Raw genomic sequence first — 25,551 nt, 5'->3', positions numbered from 1 at the left:
CTCAGCCCGAGCCAGAGCCATACATCTTCCTAGCAATCTCGCCTACAGTGGTAGAAGAAGAAGTGTCCATCAAATGCAGTTAAGACACAACATTACATCTTTTTTCCTGCGAGATGATGTCAGCCGAATGACAACCGGTCGCAAGCAAACCATTACACTGCGAAAGAAGAAGATGCAGAAGAGGTTGTTAACTAAAACAAGAAAAAATTTGTACCAGAAATTTTTGTCTGAGAACCTGGGAAATGTGTCTTACACCACATTTTGCCGCTGCAAACCATTTTGGGTGGTAAGCCCTTCACCCTCTGACCGGGATACATGTTTATGCAAGAAACATGAGAACTTGCAATTCATGACGGATGCTTTAAAGAGCTGTGGGTTGCTGCCTCACCGAGATATTGAACAACTGGCTCAGGAAACCATGTGTGATTCCAAAGCGAAGGCCTGTGCATATGGGGAGTGCAGGGAATGCCTTTATACATGTCAGCCCATGCTGCGGTCTCCTGGACAAGATGGTGTCACTTTTTGCCAGTGGACCACTGAGAAAATTGAAAGAGATGACAAAACCTCAACAATTACCATCAAGAAGGTATTGGAAATGTCAGAGGATGAACTAAGCACACAGTTCCACAACAGCCTTTTCCAATTCAGGCGCCATATTTTTAACATCAAATGGCAGTATGATGTTTACCGTAAGATTCGAAACAACCTGAGTGTCACTGAGTGTCTTATACATATCGACTTCAGTGAAAACTACTCCTGCAAATACAGCAAGGAAATACAGTCTGTGCATTTTGGGGGCTCACACCAACAGGCCACTCTGCACACTGGGGTGTTATACGTTGCAGACGAACAAGCACCACAGACCTTTTGTACAATCTCACCCTCCAGGAGACATGACCCAGTGGCCATCTGGGCCCACCTTGACCCCATTCTGAACCAAGTGAGAGAGCAACACCCTGATGTCCGCACACTCCATTTTTTTAGTGATGCTCCAGCGACACAATATCGGCAAAAGGGGAATTCTTTCCACCTCTCTACCGAACCCTTAAGTATGGATTCAAGGAAATGTCCTGGCACTTTTTTGAAGCCAGCCATGGGAAGGGGGCTCCAGATGGGGTAGGGGGGGCCCTCAAGAGAACAGCAGACAAAATTGTCGCCCATGGAGAAGACATTCCGAATGCACAAACAATGTATGAGAAACTAAAAGGTCAAGAAAACTGTTCGATTGACCTGCACTTCATTCCAGAGTCAGACATTGAGGCTAAACCCGAGGTAATGAATAAATGAATGAATGAATGAATGAAAACACACACATACACATACACACACACACACACACACACACACACACACACACACACACACACACACACACACACACACACACACACACACACACACACACACACACACACACACACACACCTCCTGATCAGTTATCTTTCCTCTTTCATCTGTAGGTACCTGCTGTTACTGCTGTAAAAGGCACTACAAGAATCCACCAAGCCATCAGCATGAAACCTGGCGAAATGATGTACAGAGACATTTCATGTATCTGCAAATGGGAGGAAGGCACCCTGGATTGTTCATGTTTCAACCTTCAAAAAGTGTCCCTGCTGGCATCTGATCAGTCAAAAGTACATGTGAGTAGACTGCAAAATTATTATTACTTATCAATTTATATGGGAGGGGGGGGGGGTCAAGCACTTTGACTATGTACATAGGCTACTACTACTACTTGAAACTACGCAGTGTTGTTGCTCCACACACAATTTTGTTGCCTTCAATGACAATGACAATACAACACTCTTGAATCTTGAATGTGAAGGAACAGAATAAAAGTTGGAGGCCAGAAGTCATCGAGGAGAAGCACATTGGTGAATGGTTTGTAGTCAACTATGACAATGATGGATACCCTGGTATCATTCTTGATGTAGAGGAGCACAATGTGAAAGTGAAATGCATGCACAACAAAGGCATCAACAAATTCTGTTGGCCAAGTCCTCGTGATGACATCAACTGGTATGGGGATTGGCAGATTCTGTGCCTCATGTCGGAACCACAACTTGTGAACAGGCGTGCCTTCTCAGTTGAGCCATCTGTATGGAAGTACATGGAGGACCAATTACAGTAGACCTAGATGTCCTGATGTTCTGATGAGTAGCCTACCCTTGATATGTGTTCTGATGTTAACTGAGTACAGTTTGTACCTAACTCATCCTTTTTAATGTTTTTCTGTACTTAATGAATTGCGTTTGTCCACCCTGTCATGTGATTTTCCACCCTATCGTGCCAATGTCCACCCTGTCAAATTTAAGTTTAATGAAAAAAAACAAAATATGTATTGAATATACAGTAACCCTGTGTGTGTTTCCTGATCCAAATGATTATCAAACAATACCATTAAAAAGTTTTGCTTGTTAGATTTGTTTTTGTCATTTTATTTTAAAATCAAAGAAGACCTATGGCCATCGCTTAGATAAAACTGCAATTTTATTCTAATTGTAGTATTTACCAAAGACTTTTCCCATTACCTGAAATGTATTAACTAGAAAGGGACAAAAGACCTTTCTGAAAAGGTATGTTTTATTATAATTATGTAATAAAAAACATATATCTGAAGATTACATTTGTCCCCGACAGGGTGGACATATTTTGCAATATGCCCATATTTTGACATTCTGTATTTAATTCATAAAAAGTGTTTAAGCTTGACCAATATGTATTTTGAACACCCTAGGGGCAGCTTAATAACATGATTATAAAGTGTAAGGGGAAATCTTACCCTGTTCTTGTCTCAAAGGCACTTTATAATGATAATGACCCACATAACTTAATTTATGGACATCTATGGTTTGATTTCTTTGCATGTGTGGATTGCATGGGTTGTTACCGACATCTGATGAACATTTCATGTCAATAGCACCTTTAGAAATATATTTACTGAGAAAAATGGTGACGTGTTCAATGCTTATTTTACCCGCTGTATATATATACTTAATACTCTTCTGAACAGCAAGAATCCTTCATGTCATTAAATATATACTTTAATGTGCAGCTCAAAAAGGTTTGTTATCGGTCATGAGGCGATGTTGAATATCATTTCTATCTGTATTATATATAATTTAGATAGAAAATGATATATTGACCTTGAATAGAATGTAGGAGCATCATACTGTTCAAGTTCTTTGTCTGTGTTGACCGCTGACTACGGATCCAGTTCTTCAGTTTAGTGCTCCTCAAGCATCTGCCAATTCAACAAAACCATTCTGCAGGTTTATTTGAATCAAACTGCATATTTGACTGTCATTACTATTGGTTGAGGTTCACATAGTCACCAAATGTATTAAAACACTTACATAGAACTCATTCCCCCTTTCCTCACAGGATAAGAGTTGTTTCTCGTTCAAAGGGCCACCTTCTTCATAGTCTGTACATCAAGACTGACCTATCTACTGATAGTGACGATGGATGTTCCTAAATCTACCGCTGACCTTGGAAACAGCGTTGGTATGGTCCAGGGTTCATATGAGAGAAAAAAGCCCTTACCTCTCTCACAGGTGCGTGACCAGTAGCCAGTGCCGGTGCAGTCACAGATGAATCGGTTCCAGCCCTCTTTGCAGACCCCCCGGTTCTTGCACGGGTAGCTCTCACACTGCTTGCCTGGTTGCTTGTTGCACGAGGGTTTGATGCCAGCGCCGTTCTGAGCCTCAGCGATCTGACGGATGTCTTTGCTTCGCCCATCGATGAAAAGGTCCCGGATACAACCCACATAGCCGTAGTTGAGCATGGCTGTCCAGAGCTCAGTGGGCAGGATGAGGTTGGTGCGGTCATTGGGAAGCCCCCCCAAGTACATATCGCCCTCCAAGTCTAGAATCTCGCTCTCCCCACTGGCTGTGAATGGAGTCCTTCTGCTGTTTACGGAGATGGTCCCTGCGGTGGGGTTGGCGGGAGTAAAGATCAGATGCATAGTGACATCACAGAGTGCTGACGTAATTAAAAGATGTTGTACAGTATCAGAATCATATTTGATTAAATTATGTTAAATATCTTGAGTGTGAGTGTTCTCCATAAAAGAATGCAAGTTAGTGAAGATCAGGTAAGATATACTTTATTGATCGCACATTTTGGTTTTTTTATGCTATTAGCAGCATGTTAAAAAAAGGCATGGCACATAATTAGAAATTAAGAAGAGCAGAAAATAAAAAATAGAAATGAAACATTTCAGAATTGAAAATAAACCAGAACTAAAAAGTTCAATATATACTTGAAGTATATAATTGACAGTGAAAGCACTATGAATGGCCAAATTACAGCTAACACAATTTAAAAGTAGGATATTATTTAAATTAAGTGTGCAAGGAATAGCATATTAAATTAAATATAAATATGTAATAAATGAAATATAAATGTGACATGTACAGTGTGAAGAAAAGTCCAGTTATCAAAAGAGACATTATGGAGCAGTGAGTTCTCTAGGAGTGAACAATACAGATGTGGTGTATAAAACAGGTTATTTATATATTAAGAGAGCCAGTTGACCTCAGTGATCGAGCACCACCACTGACCTGAGCGTCCATCTCTCTGAATGTCCACGTGATACCAGGCTCCGTCGTTCACCTTTGTTTGGGTGGCCTTCACCTTGATGGTCCCTGAGCCCATGTCCAGCAGAAGGTACAGGCTGCCATCCAACAGCTCCACGGCAAAGAAATCCACCTGAACACAAGGATGATACGATGGTACCAACCAATTAAAGCCCTTTTAAGAAAGGAAGACAGGGTATGGTTCTTGTCTGTGAGAAAAGGCGGGTCACATGACATATACACAATAGAGTTAAGTTCCACATGAAAGGAAAGCTTTTGAAGCAATCGTCACTGCCATTGAAACGGTAATCTGTTAGCATGCGTAAATCAACCTATTGTTAGAGTATTCAGTCTTTGCCGTGACAGAGCATGTTGACCTCCAGTGGCCTCAATCTGGAGCTGTGCAGTGATAGATGTGTTAGATTGTTGGTACACTGTGACTGTGCGAGCGCACAGATGAACACACTTTGGAGGTTGAACATGTCTTTTCCCTCTGAGCACACAGCGCTCGGTCAGAGAAATACCTTAGACTTTCAACCACAGATCAACAAAACACTGATAGTGAAAAAAGATTGTACATCCTTCGTCTTCCTCTCAACCGTGCCTTTCTAGACCCTCTGCAATTTGCCTACAAGCCTCACCTGGGGGTGGACAATACTATTATCTACTTGCTGCAGCGTGCTCACTCATACCTGGATGGATCGGGGAGCACTGTGAGAATCACCTTCTTTGATTTCTCCAGTGCATTCAACACGATCCAGCAACAGCTACTGAGAGACAAGCTGCAGGCTATGAGGGTAGACGCGTCCACCATCTCCTGGATCATCAGCTACCTCACAGATAGGTCACAGTATGTCCGGCTGGGCAGTGTACTTTCTGATGTGGTGGTTGGTAGTACAGGAGCCCCTGCAGACATTTTCAGATGACTCTGCAGTGGTTGGTTGTATAAGGGATGGACAGGAGGAGGAGTACAGTGCGCTGGTGGAGGATTTTGTGGAGTGGACTGGAAGAAACCATTTGTTTCTGAATGTGGCCAAGACCAGAGAGATGGTCATTGACTTCAGGAAGAAGAGGGTATCTTCACTGCCCCTGTGCATTCTGGGTGAGGATGTGGCTGTTGAGGACTACAAGTACCTTGGAGTGCACCTAGACAATGGCCTGAACTGGAGGGCCAACACTGATGCTGTGTACAAGAAGGGGATGAGCCGACTATTTCCTGAGGACGCTGAGATCCTTCAACGTGTGCAGCAAGAAGTTGGAGATCTTCTACCAGTCTGTTGTTGCTAGTGCTTCTTTGCTGCTGTCTGCTGGTGGGGCAGCATCAGAGCCGGTGACACTAGCAGAATCAACTAACTGATCAGGAAAGCTAGCTCGGTCATCGGCATCAAACTGGACCGTTTTGAGGCTGTGGTGGAGAGGAAGACTCTCAACAAACTGCTCTCCATCATGGATAACCCCACTCACCCTCTCCACCTGCAGCTGGACAGACAGCAGAGCTCCTTCTCCAACAGACTCCACTGTCACAAGGACAGGTACAGGAGAACATTCCTTGCCTACTGCCATAACACTCCAATACCAATTCACCTCTGGCTGGCAGACAACTCTCTTATCCACAGCTTCTATTGCACTACTGGACTTGAACGCTGTTCATTTTGTCAGGGTTGGGGAAACAGGACCCACGTGCAGTAAATCAAGTGGAAGCAGGTAAGGGTAAAAAACAAAAAGCGAGCTTTATTTAAAAGTTGTTGATGGAAACACAAAGCAAGGGTAACACAGGACATGAAAAAGACTTAGCTCCAGACATGAATGGCGACAGGAACAGGCAGGTATCATGGACAAGATCAGGGAAGAAATGATGACGACCGAACAACAGACAAAAGGGAAACAGCGACTAAATACACATGGGTAATCACAAGACGAGAGACAGCTGGAAGGGGGAGGAGTCTATCTATCTATCCATCCATCCATCCATCCATCCATCCATCCATCTATCCATCCATCCATCCATCCATCCATCCATCCATCCATCCATCCATCCATCCATCCATCCATCCATCCATCCATCCATCCATCCATCCATCCATCCATCCATCCATCCATCCATCCATCCATCCATCCATCCATCCATCCATCCATCCATCCTCCATCCATCCATCCATCCATCCATCTATCTAACTGTCTGTCATGATCCTTGTTTCGTATCTGTCATGTCTTTGTGTTGTGTGTTTTATTTTGAAATCTTTTCCCCACTTCTGTCATGTTAAGCTTCACTTCCTGTCTGCGTTTCCCTCCTGAGCCTGATTGCGTTATTGTGTTCACCTGCTGCCCCTGTGTTTCTCCTCCCCCTTCCAGCTGTCTCTCGTCTTGTGATTACCCATGTGTATTTAGTCCCTGTTTCCCTTTTGTCTGTTGTTCCGTCATCGTCATTTCCCTGATCTTGTCCATGATACCTGCCTGTTCCTGTCGCCCTTCATGTCTGGAGCTAAGTGTTTTTCATGTCCTGTGTTACCCTTGCTTCATGTTTTTATCGACAGCTTTTGAATAAAGCTCGCTATTTGTTTTTGACCCTTAGCTGCTTCCCCTGGATTTACTGCACTTGGGTCCTGTTTCCCTCAACTCTGTCTGTCTGTCTGTCTGTCTGTCTGTCTGTCTGTCTGTCTGTCTGTCTGTCTGTCTGTCTGTCTGTCTGTCTGTCTGTCTGTCTGTCTGTCTGTCTGTCTGTCTGTCTGTCTGTCTGTCTGTCTGTCTGTCTGTCTGTCTGTCTGTCTGTCTGTCTGTCTGTCTGTCTGTCTGTCTGTCTGTCTGTCTGTCTGTCTGTCTGTCTGTCTGTCTGTCTGTCTGTCTGTCTGTCTGTCTGTCTGTCTGTCTGTCTGTCTGTCTGTCTGTCTGTCTGTCTGTCTGTCTGTCTGTCTGTCTGTCTGTCTGTCTGTCTGTCTGTCTGTCTGTCTGTCTGTCTGTCTGTCTGTCTGTCTGTCTGTCTGTCTGTCTGTCTGTCTGTCTGTCTGTCTGTCTGTCTGTCTGTCTGTCTGTCTGTCTGTCTGTCTGTCTGTCTGTCTGTCTGTCTGTCTGTCTGTCTGTCTGTCTGTCTGTCTGTCTGTCTGTCTGTCTGTCTGTCCTGTCTGTCTGTCTGTCTGTCTGTCTGTCTGTCTGTCTGTCTGTCTGTCTGTCTGTCTGTCTGTCTGTCTGTCTGTCTGTCTGTCTGTCTGTCTGTCTGTCTGTCTGTCTGTCTGTCTGTCTGTCTGTCTGTCTGTCTGTCTGTCTGTCTGTCTGTCTGTCTGTCTGTCTGTCTGTCTGTCTGTCTGTCTGTCTGTCTGTCTGTCTGTCTGTCTGTCTGTCTGTCTGTCTGTCTGTCTGTCTGTCTGTCTGTCTGTCTGTCTGTCTGTCTGTCTGTCTGTCTGTCTGTCTGTCTGTCTGTCTGTCTGTCTGTCTGTCTGTCTGTCTGTCTGTCTGTCTGTCTGTCTGTCTGTCTGTCTGTCTGTCTGTCTGTCTGTCTGTCTGTCTGTCTGTCTGTCTGTCTGTCTGTCTGTCTGTCTGTCTGTCTGTCTGTCTGTCTGTCTGTCTGTCTGTCTGTCTGTCTGTCTGTCTGTCTGTCTGTCTGTCTGTCTGTCTGTCTGTCTGTCTGTCTGTCTGTCTGTCTGTCTGTCTGTCTGTCTGTCTGTCTGTCTGTCTGTCTGTCTGTCTGTCTGTCTGTCTGTCTGTCTGTCTGTCTGTCTGTCTGTCTGTCTGTCTGTCTGTCTGTCTGTCTGTCTGTCTGTCTGTCTGTCTGTCTGTCTGTCTGTCTGTCTGTCTGTCTGTCTGTCTAATTGAATGGAAGAATAACCCTATGATGAAGAAATGATAATAAAGGATTTCTGATTCTCATGTCGGGCAATCACAGACAACACTTAATTTTTTTGTCCAAATTGACCTTTTCTTGCCTATCTGTTAATAAAACCAAATTGAATATAAATGATGCACTAGTTATTTGAGACATATCTTTAACCCCCCTGTTGTGTTCGGGTCAAATATGACCAATTTCCTACTTTCATCAATCATAGATATTGTGTTTACATTCGATTGCCTCAAGGCCTCGTAGTATCGTCCACATTAGACATCTGAACATATACAGTTACTGATCTCCACCTTCATTGAATTTGTAGGTTAAGCCTACTACGTTACACCTATGGTGGTCTCTGTCAAAAATGGCAATCATAGGAAATCAATGGGTAACGCTAGATTATGTTCCTCCATCGATTAGAGTCTATTCGTTGTATATCCGCTGTACTTATTCTTGTAAACCGGCAGTCTGACATTGTTTAGAACTTAAAAAGGAGATACATACAATTTGGTGAGGATTATTGGTTTTCGTGGTAATGAAAGAGCAGCTAAAACACACCGGGAATTTGACCGGGAACACCAAAGTGAGTGGAGAGAAAGGAACACGAGAGGAGGGTTAATCAACTCATTACACAAGATTTAGACTGATAAGCTTTGGAGCTTCTGGTTAATTGACTTCAATGACAGGACCATGTACTTGCTTGTGAGTGAAATAAACTGTAATTCATGATTTCACAACCAACGCTCTAAATGGATACACATCTGTAATCCATTGGTTGGTTGTGCACTTCCTCAGAGATTAACGCTTTATGCCACGCAAGATACAATATATACTGGAATGGTAGAAGCAGTGACAGGATGTGAGGGGGAAGGGGTCAGAAAACAGGTCAGCAGCAAAAATGGCTTAAATGTTTGAATGCTAATAAACCAGATTCACAATTATCCAAACCTGAAACATATGAAACTGATATGACTGATATAATATATGACAAAAAAATCTAATTTTATTTGTTTTTGGTTGTCCAGACTTTCTAAACTGTACAGTGTGTGTGAGTCCTTCCAAACAGCATGTCCTGAGGCGTTTGGCCTCACATTATTCCCAAATATCATCAGCTTCTAATAAGAAGAGTTGAAATTAGCAAGGAATTTTGAGATGATGGACTGACCTTTGTGTTCTTCTGGCTGCGGGCAGCGTCTTTACGCTCCTGAGGTTTGCCATGGGTGAAGAGGATAAGGCCGTTGGGCTCAGATGTGCGGAAATCAAAGGAGATGGATCCCATCCGCTTTGTGTTCCACTTCGGGAGGCTGATGTAGGCCTCAGGAGTCTCGAAAGAAATGGGGTCCAGAGTGGCAACATTCTCACACTTGTAGGACACCTCCCCCTGGATTTTCATCTTCGGGTCCACAATCCGAGCAAGGCGGGACAACTCGAGACGGATGTCGTTGTTCTTGTAGACCACCTGTCAGGAAGGGAGAGAATTATTATTATTTTGCTATTGTCAAGAACAAAAACAAGAATCGCTGTTTTTAGCGTCAAACTAAATATCAAAATTCCACAAAAATGCAGAGAAGATCAAGAATGCAATGCAAATGCAATTTAGAAATTAGAATTTAAATAATGTATTTACAAGCCTGTGTACTGAGACTGAGATAAACCGTATGATGGTGGAAAACTTGCCAACTGTCAAAGAAGAATTCTTATGAATTCGACTCTGAAGATATGATAAACAACTTAATGCAATCAAATCTTAGGTTAATTTGCATTTAAATTCTGACACCCTTGAATTGTTGTGTGCATCAGACAGGCATAAGTCCAGTCCGGGGCCTGGGCAGCAGTAACCCAGCCTACTTTGAGCCTAATAGATTTTGTAAAATACATTTAGGCTAATTCCCTACAAATATCGTGGAAAATCAAACCTAAAACGACGTAACGCTGCACCTTTTAGTCTTCCGCCAAAGGTTTCAGTGTTTCAGACCATTCCTATTAGTGGATAAACTGCTTTACCTCAACATTCAAGGGTTTTTATTATCAGATGCACTGTAGCTACAGTGTAGTTATGGCAATGGAAATCTTAGGTCCCGAGCTCCTCTAACAATGCAACATATTATAAATAGGATATAAGACAAAGTAAGAAAATAAGAAAAGAAAATAACAAACTAGTGCAAATGGAAACAGAGTAAGATAAATGATAAGCAAAGGAGGAGTTTGGGGCGATGGGCCGGTCAAACACAAACGGATTTCCCTAAGGACAAAACCTGAGTTTCCTCTGCTAGACAAAAACTCGACATGTTTTGTGGTTTATAGTACAGCCCCTCACATACTGAAAACCCAAGAGACACACTGACTTTAACCAAAACCATGAACTTATCCTAAACCTTTTTTGTAGCTTTGCATTCAGAATTAGCTGCTTGTTTTAAAGCTGGAGTACTTTAAGTCATGTGGCATAACAGCTGTATGCTTTAACTGACTGTCAATGAGGATTCAAGACTTGTTGACAATGTGTGATATATTTGAACAGGTATATATGCTTGTTTTACTTTCTTTTGAAACATGTGGAATTAATAAAATAGTGTGTGAAGTTTGGTATTTGAAATGTGTGATGGCGCTTCTTTTCTGTCCAACACAACGTTTTATGAAAATATGTCAGAGAAGATGGAGTAATACAATCATCATTCATCTTCAGTGTCTCTTCTGCATTATTGGCAGAGAGTGCAGAGAGTGGGGGGGGGGTGCTTAATTCACACCATGATATACCCCCCCCCCCCCCCCATAAAGATACAGCCCTATGTGAGCTGCTGTCCTGCAAAGATGGAAAACAGATGAATAAAAACATTAAGTGGCAAACCTTTATCACAGCTGCCCGTGTTATCATCAACCACAAGGGGGGTAAATTGAAATCTGCTCAAGTGGAAAATTGAAGGCCTTTGTCTGAATCTCTGGTCAGAGAAACTCCCTCTGCCGGCTATATTCTGGGCACATACGTAAATACACAGAGCAAACATGTCATCCTCCAATTTGGCTTTAGACGTTTGTGAATTTGACAAGTCACTTTCAGGTCCCTGCCACCTCCGAACAACAGGAAGAGCAAAACGGCCTTTCAACATGCAGAGGGAGCTTTATCAGGCCACTGCAGAGTAGACTGCAGGTACACACACACACACACACACACACACACACACACACACACACACACACACACACACACACACACACATACATATGAAGATGTCTGTGGATGTGTGTTTTATATGTCTGACACAGCCCAAATGATAGAAATCCATCACTGCTTTATCTCTTCAACCAGGCCTCTGTGACACACACACACACACACACACACACACACACACACACACACACACACACACACACACACACACACACACACACACACACACACCTATCAGTGTGAGAGAATGAACAACGTAACATAATATGACTCAGGCTTGAAATTACCTTTTCAGATTGCCTGCCAACACTTACCGCTCTCAGCCAGAGCCTCACAGACACACTCTGACTGATGGAGCCTCAAACTGAAGCAAGGGACATAAGGACACACATTCATATTCTCAGAGCCTCACAAACTGACTGGTTAAACTTTTCTTGTATCCCACCATTCTATTGTCATATTTTTGGTAAAGCAGTGGGAATTATTACATGGCCCAAAAGGTGTGATAAGAAGCTTTCAACCACTAAACTAAATAATATTGACAAACAGAAAAAGACCAAAATTACATTACACTAACACACTAACATATAATTGTATAGTGCAAATCCGATTTGGTATAACCCTCAAGTGTGGCGTACACGGTCACTTGGTCTTGCCATTGGACACATTTTTAAAGATCAAAGTATTAGTGCAGTGTGTGGTCCCGCCCCAAGATGGCATCATTTCCTTTTACAAAAAACACATTATGGTTCCTCTCAGGTCTGTTCAGCAAAGCACTGAAGGGATCTTCTAACTGAGGATGGAGCTTCTACTGACCATCAGGGTAAAGCTTTAGCTTGGTGCCAGTGAGGGTATTTGTGGTTAGACACCGGTGTCCTGAGGGCTCCTTTATTTTGGGGAAACCATATAACCAGACGCACAGTACTGCTTTAAAATCGGAGTTTGGGGGAATAACTTTACAGCCACACACACACAAAACAACCTTATGAACATAGCTTTACTCTGTTAATTATAAAAGATTAGAAATGTAATTTGACAGAATATTATACATTTTGTGTATGGCATATGGCAGAGATACACCTATCGACATCTGTGTCAATACCACTACCCAGCATGCTCCTGGCAGAGATCCGCCTGCAGGGAAATGATTGAATAGAATAAGTCTTCAGGCTCACCCAGTGAGGTCTGAGACGGTTCGGTCCACATCTTAACAGACCAGGCTCCAGATCCAGATGTTCTACATTGAGTAGGATGAGAGGAGGCAGCTTCTGTGCCGAAGATGCTTGCTGCTCAAACATCAATGATGATGGACAATGTTTGCGTTCCTTCTGATGCTAATTCAAAAAATGCACCAAAGGAAATGCTCAACTGTTTTTTTTATTGTACAGCAAAAGCTCTAGGTTACACTACTGTAACTCTAGGAGTTCCTTGCAGAACGACCATAAATGATCCTGAAATATAAGTAAACAACACTAATGCTGTCACAACTTGCATATGAAGGGAAGAATATGCAGAGCAGGCCTGATGCTTAGCTGAACAGGGTTAGTGACTATTTTAAAATATGATAGCTCAGGATACGTTGAGGGATTGCATTGGGATTAGGTTAAACAATAAATCACTAGGTCTATTAAAACAATTGGAATTATGGAAATGAAGCATAGACCTTCATGCATCTGTGTACCTCCTTCAGAGCTAAGGGATAAAACATGTGGCGGGCGACTGGGTATGAAGACAGTAATTGAAATATTCCGAAAAAATATAGTTAAATCATTTAATTCTCAAAATGTTTATCAGGAATATTTTCAGCAAAGTAATGGAATTTCTTCAGAACTACACCTTAATGTCTAACAGCTCAATTGCATGCATCTGAAACCTTAACGTTTGATAAAGATGCAATACCAGTGTAGAACTAGTCTATTACAAATCAAAATTAAACCAATTAAACCATAAAAATAAATAAATATGCTTTGTAATTCAAATTGTACACTTATATATTTTTATTTAAAGTAAAAAACACAATATTTACCCCAGCATCTGTAGGAACGGACAGATTCTTTCAAATATTGAATTGCATGATCAAAGTGCTGCAGGACGCTGAGAGCAGCAGTCTGTGGCTCCTCCTCTCTCTCCTCTCTCTCTTTGTGTAGTGCTGTCGGCTACAGTCACACAGGCCCAGACAGAAGGTTCATACGAGTGCTTGATGGAGGTGTAATGACAATGACAATTACAGCAATTATGTGTTATTGTAGGCCATTATGTATTTTGTAGGTTTTGAGATGTAGGCTTTCTCTGTAATTGCTGGCTTATGAAAGGCATAATAATCACAGTCCAGGCAGCCGCAGGGGCTACCAATGGCGACCAGCACCTGGTGCCATGGTAACAAAACATTTATCTATAATGCCGCTCTGTGGATGTGGAGGACTAGAGCATTGGCAGCAGGCAAATTATCCCTAATGGCAGGGACTGGAGGATGGGGGGGGGGGGGGGGGGGGGGGGCGTTGGGCAGCTGACAGGCAAAGCTGGTGGGTGCTGCAGAGGTGTGGGTGGGTGGGCAAAAATGTGTGTGACTTCATGGGGGGGGGTATGATGACAATCTTTCAGACAGTGTGTTTGTGACCTTTGTGCATCCGTGAATGTCTGCGTGTCTGGGTATTATTTAAGGGATCGAAGTCGGTCCGTTTTCAGTTTCCGAGACTTTGATAGAATCTACAGTAACTATGGAGACTAATCCGGGATTGAAGATGTCCAAGAAACTTCCCAAAAATCATGCACAGAGACGCTGTTCAGTTTAAACCTAAACTAATAAAATACACTCTGCTTGACTAACTCAAATCCAAATAACATTATTCAGACAATTTACTATGGAATCAAGCGTTAAATTAGTGCCAAAATATATCTTATAATACATGTATGGCCGTTGTAATTTAATAGCTTACAGTTATAAGACTAATGATTTAATCTGTTTATTGATTTAATGCATAGAAAGCTGCAAAAGGTTGTATTACTATTTACAGTTAAAAGGAGAGTTAGAAATAATTATATTTGGTTGTATTCTATCTGATTGATATTGATTTGAGATATGTTTTCTGTTCTATTCCCTAACAAAGGGTTAAGAAACTGAACTACCAGAATGCTTAGCGGCTAAAACTAAACAAGAGCTACGCGCTTTTCCTTAGATTGAAAGTAATGCCGCGTATACGAAAAATGACTAGTAAATACATGGAGCTGTTGATTATATGTTTTGTGGTGTTTGCATAAAGAAGCCTTTGTTTTCATATCCGACGTCCTGCTGTTTATTTTGGAGGTAGTTAATCTACATTTTTGGTGCCGAAACCCGGGATAAGATGAGCCAGGAGGATACAATCGGAGATGCAGCCGGAGATGCGGGAATGACAGGAGACAAACTTCGGACAGAAGAGGAAAGAATGAGACGAAAGCGAGGTACAATCAGAGGTGCCACTACAAGATTTATTAATCAGATTGACTCAGAAATGGCCAAGCCAGATCCAGATACTGATCACTTGAGCACTTTATTGGAAATGCTGTCGGCTAAGGAGGACAGTCTGTCTGAACTCGACCACGGAATAGAACGGCTAACTGCGTTGGATGACTTGGAAACGGAGATCGAAGCCTCCGAGGAATACAAGGAACGTGTCATCATGTCCAGGAGCCGTGCGCAGCGCACGATAAAGAAAATGGAGGCGGTGAACCAAAGCGCAGCACATCCAAGAGTGAGTGACGCTTCATGTAACTCAGTACCACAGAGACAATCAGTAAAGCTACCAAGGTTGATTATTGACAAATACAATGGAGATGTCAGTATGTGGCAAGAGTTTTGGAGCCAATATGAGACTGTTATACACGAAAATGATGCACTGTGCAAGAGAAAGAAATTTACCTATCTGAAAACCTACCTTACTGGTGCAGCTGCAAAGGCAGTAGCAGGACTGGTGTTAACAGATGTAAATTATGACAGCGCAATCACTTTACTGCAAAGCAGATTTGGAAGGAAAGATCTGGTGATCAGTGCTCACATGTCAAAGCTACTAAATCTAAACCCTATAAAGAAATCATCTGATGTGAATGCATTAAGGCGGTTATATGATGAATGTGAAATTCAGATTAGGAGCTTGGAGTCACTGGGTGTAGTGTAAGAAAACTACGGAAGCCTACTATGCCCAATCTTACTGCAGATGATTCCAGATGACATAGCTCTTGAATATAGTCGTCAGAGGGGAGTGGATGATGAATGGAAGGTTGCTGAAATAGTCACATTCCTACAGAAGGAGGTTCAGAGCAGGGAAAGAGCACTGCAAATGACAAATTCATACAGAACAGAACATAAAGCAGAAAACAAGCCATGGAAGCAGTCACGTTCATTCAATGAAGTGAAAATGAAAGGACCTAGCAGGCAATCTGCTGCTGCACTGCACACAGCCAGCCAGAAGACATACAACTGTTTGTTCTGTGCAGAACATAAATCTGAACATTGCCCAGATCACAACGTTCCTGAACGCAAAGACAAACTCAAGAAAATGGGAAGATGCTTTGTGTGTTTAGGACGGAAACACATTGCAAGATTCTGCAAGATGAAGGATGTGTCATGTGAAAAATGTGGAAGAAGACATCACATTGCTGTATGCACGGGTGAGAGAAATGAGGTGCAGCCCCACACTGTTACTGAAGATGCTGTTGTTTCCTCAGTCTTTCCTCATTCAGTGAAGATGAAAACAGATGGACAGAACACTGTGCTGCTCCAAACTGCTAAGGCGTGGGTGCAAGGTCCATCAGGCAGAAAAATAGCTCGCTGCTTACACGATGGAGGCAGTCAGAGAAGCTTCATCCATGAAAACCTAGTGAAGAGCCTGAAATTACCAGTAATCAGACAAGAGACACTCACTCTTCACACGTTTGGCTCCTCTGTCCCCACAAGGTCACAACGCAACACAGTTAAGGTAATCATGGAGAATGTCTGGGACAGCCAGCAGAGAATTGAAATAGAAGCTGTAGAAACCCCACAGGTGTGCTTAGCTGTGATGAAGGTTCCTGGTGACCAGATTCAACATGAGCTTAAGAAAGGGGACTGCAACTAGCAGACTTCCCCGGCGATGACGGTGATCCTGAGCTCTCCATCCTGATAGGAGCCGACTACTATTGGCAAATAGTATCAGGAAGAGTGGAGAGACTCACAGAGACATTGGTTGCATTGGAGAGCACCTTTGGATGGTCTGTGCAGGGACCAGTGTCCATGTCAAGTGTCGCAGAGGCTGCCTGCATGTTCATACCACTTGATGAAGACACACTTGTCTCCAAGCAACTGAATGCATTCTGGGAAATTGAGTCTCTGGGTATCACAAGTGACAAAACACAGAACCCAGCAGAAGAAGAGGCTCTGCAGATGTTCGAAAGAACGACAACCTTCAAAAATGGACGATACCACGTGGAGTTGCCATGGAAACCAGAAAGAGCAGAACTCCAAGACAACTACAGAGTTGCCAAAAGGAGGTTTGAAGGTCTGAAGAGAAGACTAAAGAAAGATGTTACATTGTACAGCAGATACAATGAAGTAGTGGAGGACTACTTACAACAGAACATTGCAGAGGATGTGCCAAAGGACAACGCAAATGCAGACAATGTGAAATACTACTTACCTCACCACGCAGTACTCCGAGAGGACAAGGTGACCACAAAATTGAGAGTGGTATTTGATGCGTCGTCCCATGAAGATGGCTATCCATCTCTCAATGACTGTTTACTCACAGGACCAAACCTAAATCCGGATATTCTCAGCGTCCTGATTAGGTTCAGAAAAACATGGGATCGCCTTCATGGCAGACATAAAAAAGGCGTTTCTGCAGATATCCCTCGCCGAGAAAGACAGAGACGCAGTGAGGTTCCTGTGGCTCTCGGGCCCACCAAATGGAGAACAGGATGAAAGGCTGCGGATGCTGAGGATGACAAGAGTGGTGTTTGGAGCCTCCCCAAGTCCCTTCTTACTCGCCGCTACAATCAGAAAGCATCTGCAAAATTATGAAACCGAACAGCCACAAGTTGTAGAGACAATAAGAGAGTCACTCTATGTTGATGACTTTATTGCAAGCTCACGCACTGTGGAAGAGGCTTACTATGTAACAACCACCGATAAGCAAATGCTGTCAACCGCAGGCATGGACCTCTGCAAGTGGATGACCAACTCTCCTGAGCTGAAGAGGAAATGGGAGGAGAGCACAACAGACCACACACTGGCGCCAGAGACACACGGAGCAGTGCTGAAGGTGTTAGGCTTAGTGTGGAGACCAGAGACCGATGACTTCACCTTTGACCTCAGACCGCTAGTGAGCATTCTAAAGCAAAAGAAGAACACAAAGAGGAGCATTCTACAGTCATTCGCACGTATCTATGACCCGCTTGGGTTCCTGGCTTCCTTCACCATCAGAATCAAGTGCATGTTTCAAGAAATGTGGGAGAGATTACTCTCCTGGGATGAGGAGCTACCACCCGATCTGACTCGAGAATGGCAACAGTGGTGTTTAGAACTACCCCAGCTACACCAACTCGCCATACCAAGGTGGTACCAAACAGACACGCAGTCAGAGAACAAGCATGCCCTGAAACTACATTTGTTCTGTGACGCCAGTGAAAGAGCTTACAGTGCTGTAGCCTACCTGCAAGGTGAAACTCAAGACGGAGAACCTACAATGAGCCTAGTCGCGTCCAAATCCAGGGTGGCCCCTCTCAAGAAAATGACACTGCCACGCCTAGAGCTCATGGGAGCTGTGATCGGAGCGAGACTAGCAAACAACTTGATGATTACTCTGAAAATGGAACCAATTCAGATAAGAATGTGGACAGATTCTATGATTACATTGCATTGGATCTGCAGCTCTGCTCAGAAGTGGAAACAGTTTGTCGCAAATAGAGTGACCGAGATCCAGTCACTGACCAACCCAGAGTCATGGTCACACATCGCAGGAAAGATAAATCCAGCTGATCTCCCCACCAGAGGACAAACTGTTGAAAACTTGAAACGTAGCCATCTATGGTGGAATGGTCCCAGCATTGTGACATCAGCCGATCAGTCAGAGGGGACTGATGATGATTATGTTCCAGAAAGGGCGAACTCAGAACTCAAGTCGAGTCACTAAGTCACTGTACAGCTTGCTGCAAATGACGCAGACCTCACTGAACCAGTGCTGGAGCTAGCCAGATACAGCAAACTGAAAAGAGTCTTCAGAGTGACAGCCTGGAGAAAGAGATTCATAGCAAATGCTCAAACAAAACAAAGACAAGAGGAGAACTGACTGCTGACGAGCTCTTCGAGGCCGAAAGGTACTGGATCAAGATAACACAACAACAGAGTTTCAGTCAAGAGATCAAACAACTAAAGACAGGAAAGGGCCTCAGTGACTGTAAGATTAAAGAACTCAAGCCATTCCTGGATGAACATGAACTGCTCAGTGTGGGAGGAAGGCTGCAGCAGTCTGACTTCACATTCAGAGAGCAGCACCCATGGATCCTGCCCAGCAAGCATAAATATTCAGAAATGCTCATACAGTACTGTCATGAGAAGGTGATGCCTTCAGGAGTGAGAGACACCCTCGTACAAGTTAGGGAGAGATACTGGATCATGCGCGCAAGGCAGCTGGTCAAGAGTGTTGTGGCAAGATGCACAATCTGCAAAAGATTCAAGGCAAAGGCTGAAAGGCAGATCACTGCACCTTTACCAAGGGACAGAATAACTGAATCCCCACCATTCGAAGTCACAGGTGTGGATTTTGCAGGACCGCTTTATGTGAAAGCGGAGGATTCTGTAAAAAAGGCATACATCATGCTATTCACCTGTGCGGTAACCAGAGTCGTACACTTTGAGCTAGTCTCAGATCAGTCAACAGAGACATTCCTGTTAGCGCTGAAAAGATTCATTGCTCGAAGAGGATTATGCAAGGTAATCTACTCAGACAACGCAAGAACGTTCAAGATAGCTGATCAGGACTTGAAAGAGCTGTGGAAAGCCATCAAAGACCCTGAACTGCTGCAGTTCTTCTCAGAAAGGGGAATCACTTGGAGATTCATCGCTGAGCGAGCAGCCTGGTGGGGCGGATTCTGGGAGAGGCTCGTCCGATCAATAAAAACATGCCTGAAGAAAGTTCTTGGAAGAGCTTCACTCAACTTCGAAGAAATGTGCACAGTCCTGACAGAGGTTGAGACTAGGCCTCTGACCTTTGTGCATAATGAAGTGGATGAGCCACAGCCACTGACTCCAGCTCACTTCCTGGTGGGTAAACGACTGACCTCTCTACCACCCAAGCCATTCCCAGCTGAAACACAGCACCCAACTGCTAACAAGGCAGAGATCACACGAAGATGGAAGTACAGGCAGAGACTCACAACCAGCTTCTGGAATGCCTGGCGCAAAGATTACCTACTAGACTTGAAGTCAGCACACCGCTGTGACACACCGACACCCACCCCACTGAAAGTGGGTGACGTCGTACTCATTGGAGAAGATCACACACCCAGACAAACCTGGAAACTGGGAAGAATCAAAGAACTGTTTCCAGGCCGAGATGGTCTTGTTAGGTCATGCTCAGTTCGCACTACATCAGGGACTTTGTTGAGGAGACCTATTCAGTTACTGTATTGTCTGGAGATTTAGATGACCAGAGTAGTTCATCGGGGGAAGAATGTTGTAACTTAATAGCTTACAGTTATAAGATTAATGATTTAATCTGTTTATTGATTTAATGCATAGAAAGCTGCTAAAAGTTGTATTACTATTTACAGTTAAAAGGAGAGTTAGAAATAATTATATTTTGTTGTATTCTATCTGATTGATATTGATTTGAGATATGTTTTCTGTTCTATTGCCTAACAAAGGGTTAAGAAACTGAACTACCAGAATGCTTAGCGGCTAAAACTAAACAAGAGTTACGCGCTTTTCCTTAGGATGAAAGTAGTGCCGCGTATACGAAAAATGACTAGTAAATACATGGAGCTGTTGATTATATGTTTTGTGGTGTTTGCTGAACGTGTAATGGTCGCTACTGATTTCTCTACATAAAGAAGCCTTTGTTTTCATATCCGACGTCCTGCTGTTTATTTTGGAGGTAGTTAATCTACAGTCAATCCAGTAGTTCATAGAATACAATAAATAATGCTAATGATATTGCTGTAATCCAGGGCTGTATATATATTAGTGGTGGGCCGTTATCGGCGTTAACGTGCTGCATTAACGTGAGACTCTTGTCGGCGATAAAAAAAAATATCGCCGTTAATCTATTCTCAAAGTTGGGTTGGGAGCTGGGTCTATACTATGCAAGCTATGATGACTTTCACCTTGATAATTTAGCGCGGATGTATACCTAGCCGAATTGCACTGTAGGGGGCGAGATCGAGTCTTTGACCTGTGTTTCTTCTGTCTGTGGATCTGACCCCGGTCAAATCAGCCACATTAAACGTGACATGCTAACATGGATACAGCAGGTATGAAGCCTCCGGGTTTGCTTCAGGGGAAATTTATTTTTAAGAAGCTTCCCGATGGAAACCTCGACAAAAATAAGGTTGTTTGCACCTTGTGCAATGCGGAATTAGTTTACTGTAGGAGTTCATCCAGTCTCAAGTACCACCTAAACGCAAAGCATCCCTCAGCTAATGCGGAAGATGCCGGGCCAAGCACTGATGTAGCGCGGGGGAAGACTCGTCGTCAAACAACTATGTTTGAGTGCAACCGAGGCAAGCCCGTCAGCACAGCTCTATCAGCCAAGCTAACTAGTCTCCTCGCTCAGTGGATTGCCACCAGCTGCAGGCCGATTAGCGTGGTTGAAGATGACGGGCTCGAGCTTATTCTCCAGGCCGCCACAGGTGACCCATCTTACAAACTACCTGCGAGGCGAACTATCATGAGGAGAATACATGACCAGCACGCAGAAGAGAAAGCTACGAAAGTTGAGAAGATGGTAGAGGCGAGGTCTGTAGCACTGACTGGGGACCATTGGACGTCCGTTAACAACGACAACTACCTCGGCGTTACAGTACACCTCATCGATGCTAGCTGGGAACTTCACTCCTTCGCTTTAGGTATGCTACGTTATGTCATTTTAAATTACATAATTTAATTTCGTAGCCTATTAATTACCACCACGTTATGTTTGCTTCTTGATAATTGCTATATGTTTACTACTAGTAGTGAAATTATTCTAATTTACTTTGTCTGTCCGTTAGGTGTGATGAAAACAGAGGAGCGTCACTTTGCAGAAGCGTGTGCAAGGCAGTTCCTCGACGTTGCTAATCAGTGGGGGATAACTGACAAAATAAGCACTATTGGAACAGATAGCGCTCCTAATATGGTGGCAGCAGGGAGGATACTGCCATTCGAGCACTTGCCCTGTGTTGCGCATGTTGTACAGAGAGCTATTGTAATGTCACTTCGGGACATCTAGATTAATCTAGATTAAAAAAATTAATCTATGCCCACCACTAATATATATATATATATATATATATATATATATATATATATATATATATAGTTTTTTGTAATCAACATGGTTGATGACAGAAACTGTGCTGATAATGATGACTGTGCAAAAGGCCACATGTAAATGTGTGTGACCCGTTTTCCATCCTTAACACGTGTGTGTGTCATTATGAGGAAATAAAGTATTCAAACCTAATGTGCGCTCTTAGGTGTAGACTTCAATGTTGTGTGTACACGTGTTGTGTGTGTGTGTGTGTGTGTGTGAGGGGTGGACGGTACAGGGGATCTCAGACTGGCCCAGCATGGCACAGAGCAGGAAGTAGGCCAGCGAGGGATTAAAGGGCTAGAGCCACTTCCTTTCTCCCCCTGCGGCCCATGTGATTCTGTGTACTGTGTGTGTGTGTGTGTGTGTGTGTGTCATTGGGTCCACTCGTAGCTGCAAACTGCTCATGTGTTCTGCTGAGGTTGAGTTAAACAGCAGCAGACTGAGGGGAACCCGCTGGCCCGTTCATTACGACAGTATTCATCATTTATGTGAGCATTTGCCAAACATGATCTGGGTTTCATTTATTTTCAAACTGGTAAATGAAAATATGTGAATAACGAAGAGTTTTATGAAGCTGTGTCCATTGGCAAGACTCTTCATCTCACATTGCTCCTGTGGGGGTTGTCTACAGCAGCAGTTCCCAACATGTGGCATTGCAAGTGGGCCACTAAATAATTTGTGTGGAAACATTTAATTATTGAGATTTTTTTTAAACTTAATGATTTTTTAAAACCTTACATTTAAAGTCGATGGTAGGAACAGTCCCACGGGACCAGTTTTGATGTTTGGGGCTTTTCTGCACCATTGTATGTGTGATTTACCGCACTACATGCGTGTAACATATCTGTAATTGTTATGTATAAGAATGCATTTCTTAATTTCTGAATGAAATCATTATTTATTTGCCTATTGCAGACAGCCCCTCAATTTTTAGTTTGTCATGTCTGTGTGTTACTGATGGCCAACTCCTTTTCTAATTAAAAAAAAAATTCTCTGAGAACTTTACTGAGCCTCCGTATTGTGTTTGGTGGAATGTGGGCAGTGAACATTTTTTAGATTCTTCAGTGGACCCTGAGTTGAAAAAGGTTGGGAACCGCTGCTCTACAGTATTGAGAATGCTCACATGTGTTCCAGGCATGTAAATAATAACATATTTACTACATGACAGAATTATGTATTCCTCACTGTATTTTATTCAAACAAAACATTTTAAAAAATGATTACTCTGATGCAATATGCTAACTCATTATAGAAAAGACAGAAGTCTCAGGGGAATACGCTCTTTTCTTTGCTTGATTGAATGGAATTACATCTTAATATTGGTAGGGTTTCCAACCTGCCTTCAACATCGAGGAAGAGATTACAATGGCCTGCTCTTTTTTATTCATTGTTCATTTAAATATAGGCTTAGATTTTGTGTTTTGTTTGTAAACTAATAAAGAGGGAGAGATTTGTATAGGAGATTTTCCTTTGCATTTACAGCAACATTGACGAGTTCTCTCTTTAGAGACTTGATTCATTAGGGAAGAACGAGGGGGAGGATGATAATCCAGGAATGGATTTGAAAAATGTAATAACATACTGTGTCCAGTGATTCAGCTTTCATACTATTTCTAAGGAAATAAATAACATCCAAGCATGACATTGAAGTCAGAATGAAAGTTGGTTTTAGTGTACAGCCTGAGCTGCTGAGGAACTCCATCCATCCATCCATCCATCCATCCATCCATCCATCTCCATCCATCCATCCATCCATCCATCCATCCATCCATCCATCCATCCATCCATCCATCCATCCATCCATCTTCTCCTGCTTATCTGTCAGGGTCGAGGAGGTAACAGCTCCAGCAGAGAGCCCCAAGCTTTCCTTTCTCTGGCCACATCAACCAGCTCTGACTGGGGGATTCCAAGGCGCTCCCAGGCCAGCAAAGAGATATAATCCCTCCACCTGGTCCTAGGTCTACCCCTCGGTCTCTTTGCAGCTGGACGTGCCTGGAACACCTCCCTAGGGAGGCGCCCAGGTGGCATCGTCATTAGGTGCCCGAACCACCTCAACTGGCGTCTTTCAACAAGAAGGAGCAGTGGTTCTACTCCGAGTCCCTCCCGGATGACTGAACTTCTCACCTTATCCCTAAGGGAGATGCCAGCTACCCTGTGGAGAAATCCCATTTCGGCCGCTTGTATCCGCGATCTCGTTCTTTCGGTGATGACCCATCCTTCATGACCATAGGTGAGGGTAGGAACGAAAATGGCCTGGTAGACAGAGAGCTTTTCCTTCTGGCTCAGCTCTCTTTTCGTCACAATGGTGCGGTAAAGCGACTGCAGTACCGCTCCCGCTGCTCTGATTCTCCGGCCCATCTCACGCTCCATTGTTCCCTAACTCGAGAACAAGACCCCGAGATACTTGAACTCCTTCACTTGGGGTAAGGCCTCATTCCCTACCTGGAGTGGACAGTCCATCGGTTTCCTGCTGAGAACCATGGCCTCAGATTTGGAGGTGCTGATCCTCATCCCAGCCGCTTCACACTCGGCAGCGAACCGATCCAGTGATTGCTGAAGGTCACAGACCAATGAAGCCATTAGGACCACATCATCTGCAAAAATCTGTGGTGCAATCCTGAGCCCAACGAACTGCAGACCCCCTCCCCCATGACTATGCCTCGAAATACGGTCCATGAATATCACAAACAGGATTGGTGACAAAGCGCAGCTCTGGCGGAGGCCAACCCTCACCGGAAATCGGCCCGACGTGCTACCAAGGACCCGGACACAGCTCTCGCTTTGGGAATAGAGATATTCGAGTAGAGACCCCCTAACCCCATACTCCTGAGTAACTACAGAGTGGCTCAAATGTTTTCGCTTTGACTATTGTTACTTTCTCTTGTGAAGTTTAAGTCTGATCCAGACCAAATGAGGAAACGGTCTGGTTTGAGTTGAAACCGGATTATTACAAACAATGCCAGAGGTATAAACTTGAAGTGATTTGGGTTGAAACTCAATGATTAGACCATTCTGGTAATTCCAATATTTGTGCCATGATATTACAAGGGGGGTTCTTAATGTGACACTCATTTTAGTGTATCATCTCTTTCTCCCTAACTTCAAGGGAAATCCAACATGCGTGAGCAAGATGGCGCCGAGGATGGCTGCCGTGTCTGGAGCTCCTCAACAACTCCACATCTTAGTGTTTTTATTGTTTTACTTTGTTGGTTGTTTTTAACTTTTTTTGCAACATGCCAACCGCCCAAGCGAGCCCTATCATCCAATATGATAGAGAACAACTTTTACACATCAGGTCGCTGGTGGACAGCAATAATCCACCACGACCTGCAAACAATGGAGAGTATGTGTGTTTACCTGCTGGAGCTCTACCTGTGGAGCGCAGGAGGAAGAGACGACGAGGTTCCAGGGACGGGGTCCTGGTCAGGGGGAAACGGGGAAAAAAAGGCCCCTACCGAGTTT

The 25,551-nt window shown here is 43.6% G+C and overlaps 1 protein-coding gene across 5 annotated transcripts in view; it reads right to left on the bottom strand.

Annotated features, from left to right (window-relative positions):
- nrxn3a (neurexin 3a) overlaps positions 1 to 25,551 on the bottom strand; it is a 205,770-nt gene that overhangs the window by 74,573 nt on the left and 105,646 nt on the right. For all 5 annotated transcript variants that reach the window (XR_010168054.1, XR_010168055.1, XM_063908905.1 and 2 more), the window contains 3 exons: positions 9,566 to 9,859; positions 4,569 to 4,716; positions 3,550 to 3,933 (listed from right to left, as the gene is read on the bottom strand). Coding sequence is in view for 3 of the 5 variants with exons in the window: in XM_063908905.1 (XP_063764975.1) it covers positions 3,550 to 3,933; positions 4,569 to 4,716; positions 9,566 to 9,859 (826 nt within the window). In the remaining 2 variants the exon portion in view is untranslated. The remainder of the gene's footprint in view (positions 1 to 3,549; positions 3,934 to 4,568; positions 4,717 to 9,565; positions 9,860 to 25,551) is intronic.

This window comes from Eleginops maclovinus, chromosome 19, assembly GCF_036324505.1.
Source record: "Eleginops maclovinus isolate JMC-PN-2008 ecotype Puerto Natales chromosome 19, JC_Emac_rtc_rv5, whole genome shotgun sequence".
In the NCBI taxonomy this organism is placed as follows: Eukaryota; Metazoa; Chordata; class Actinopteri; order Perciformes; family Eleginopidae; genus Eleginops; species Eleginops maclovinus.
Note: the sequence above shows the minus strand (reverse complement) of the source record. Positions and strands in the feature narration are given on the sequence as shown.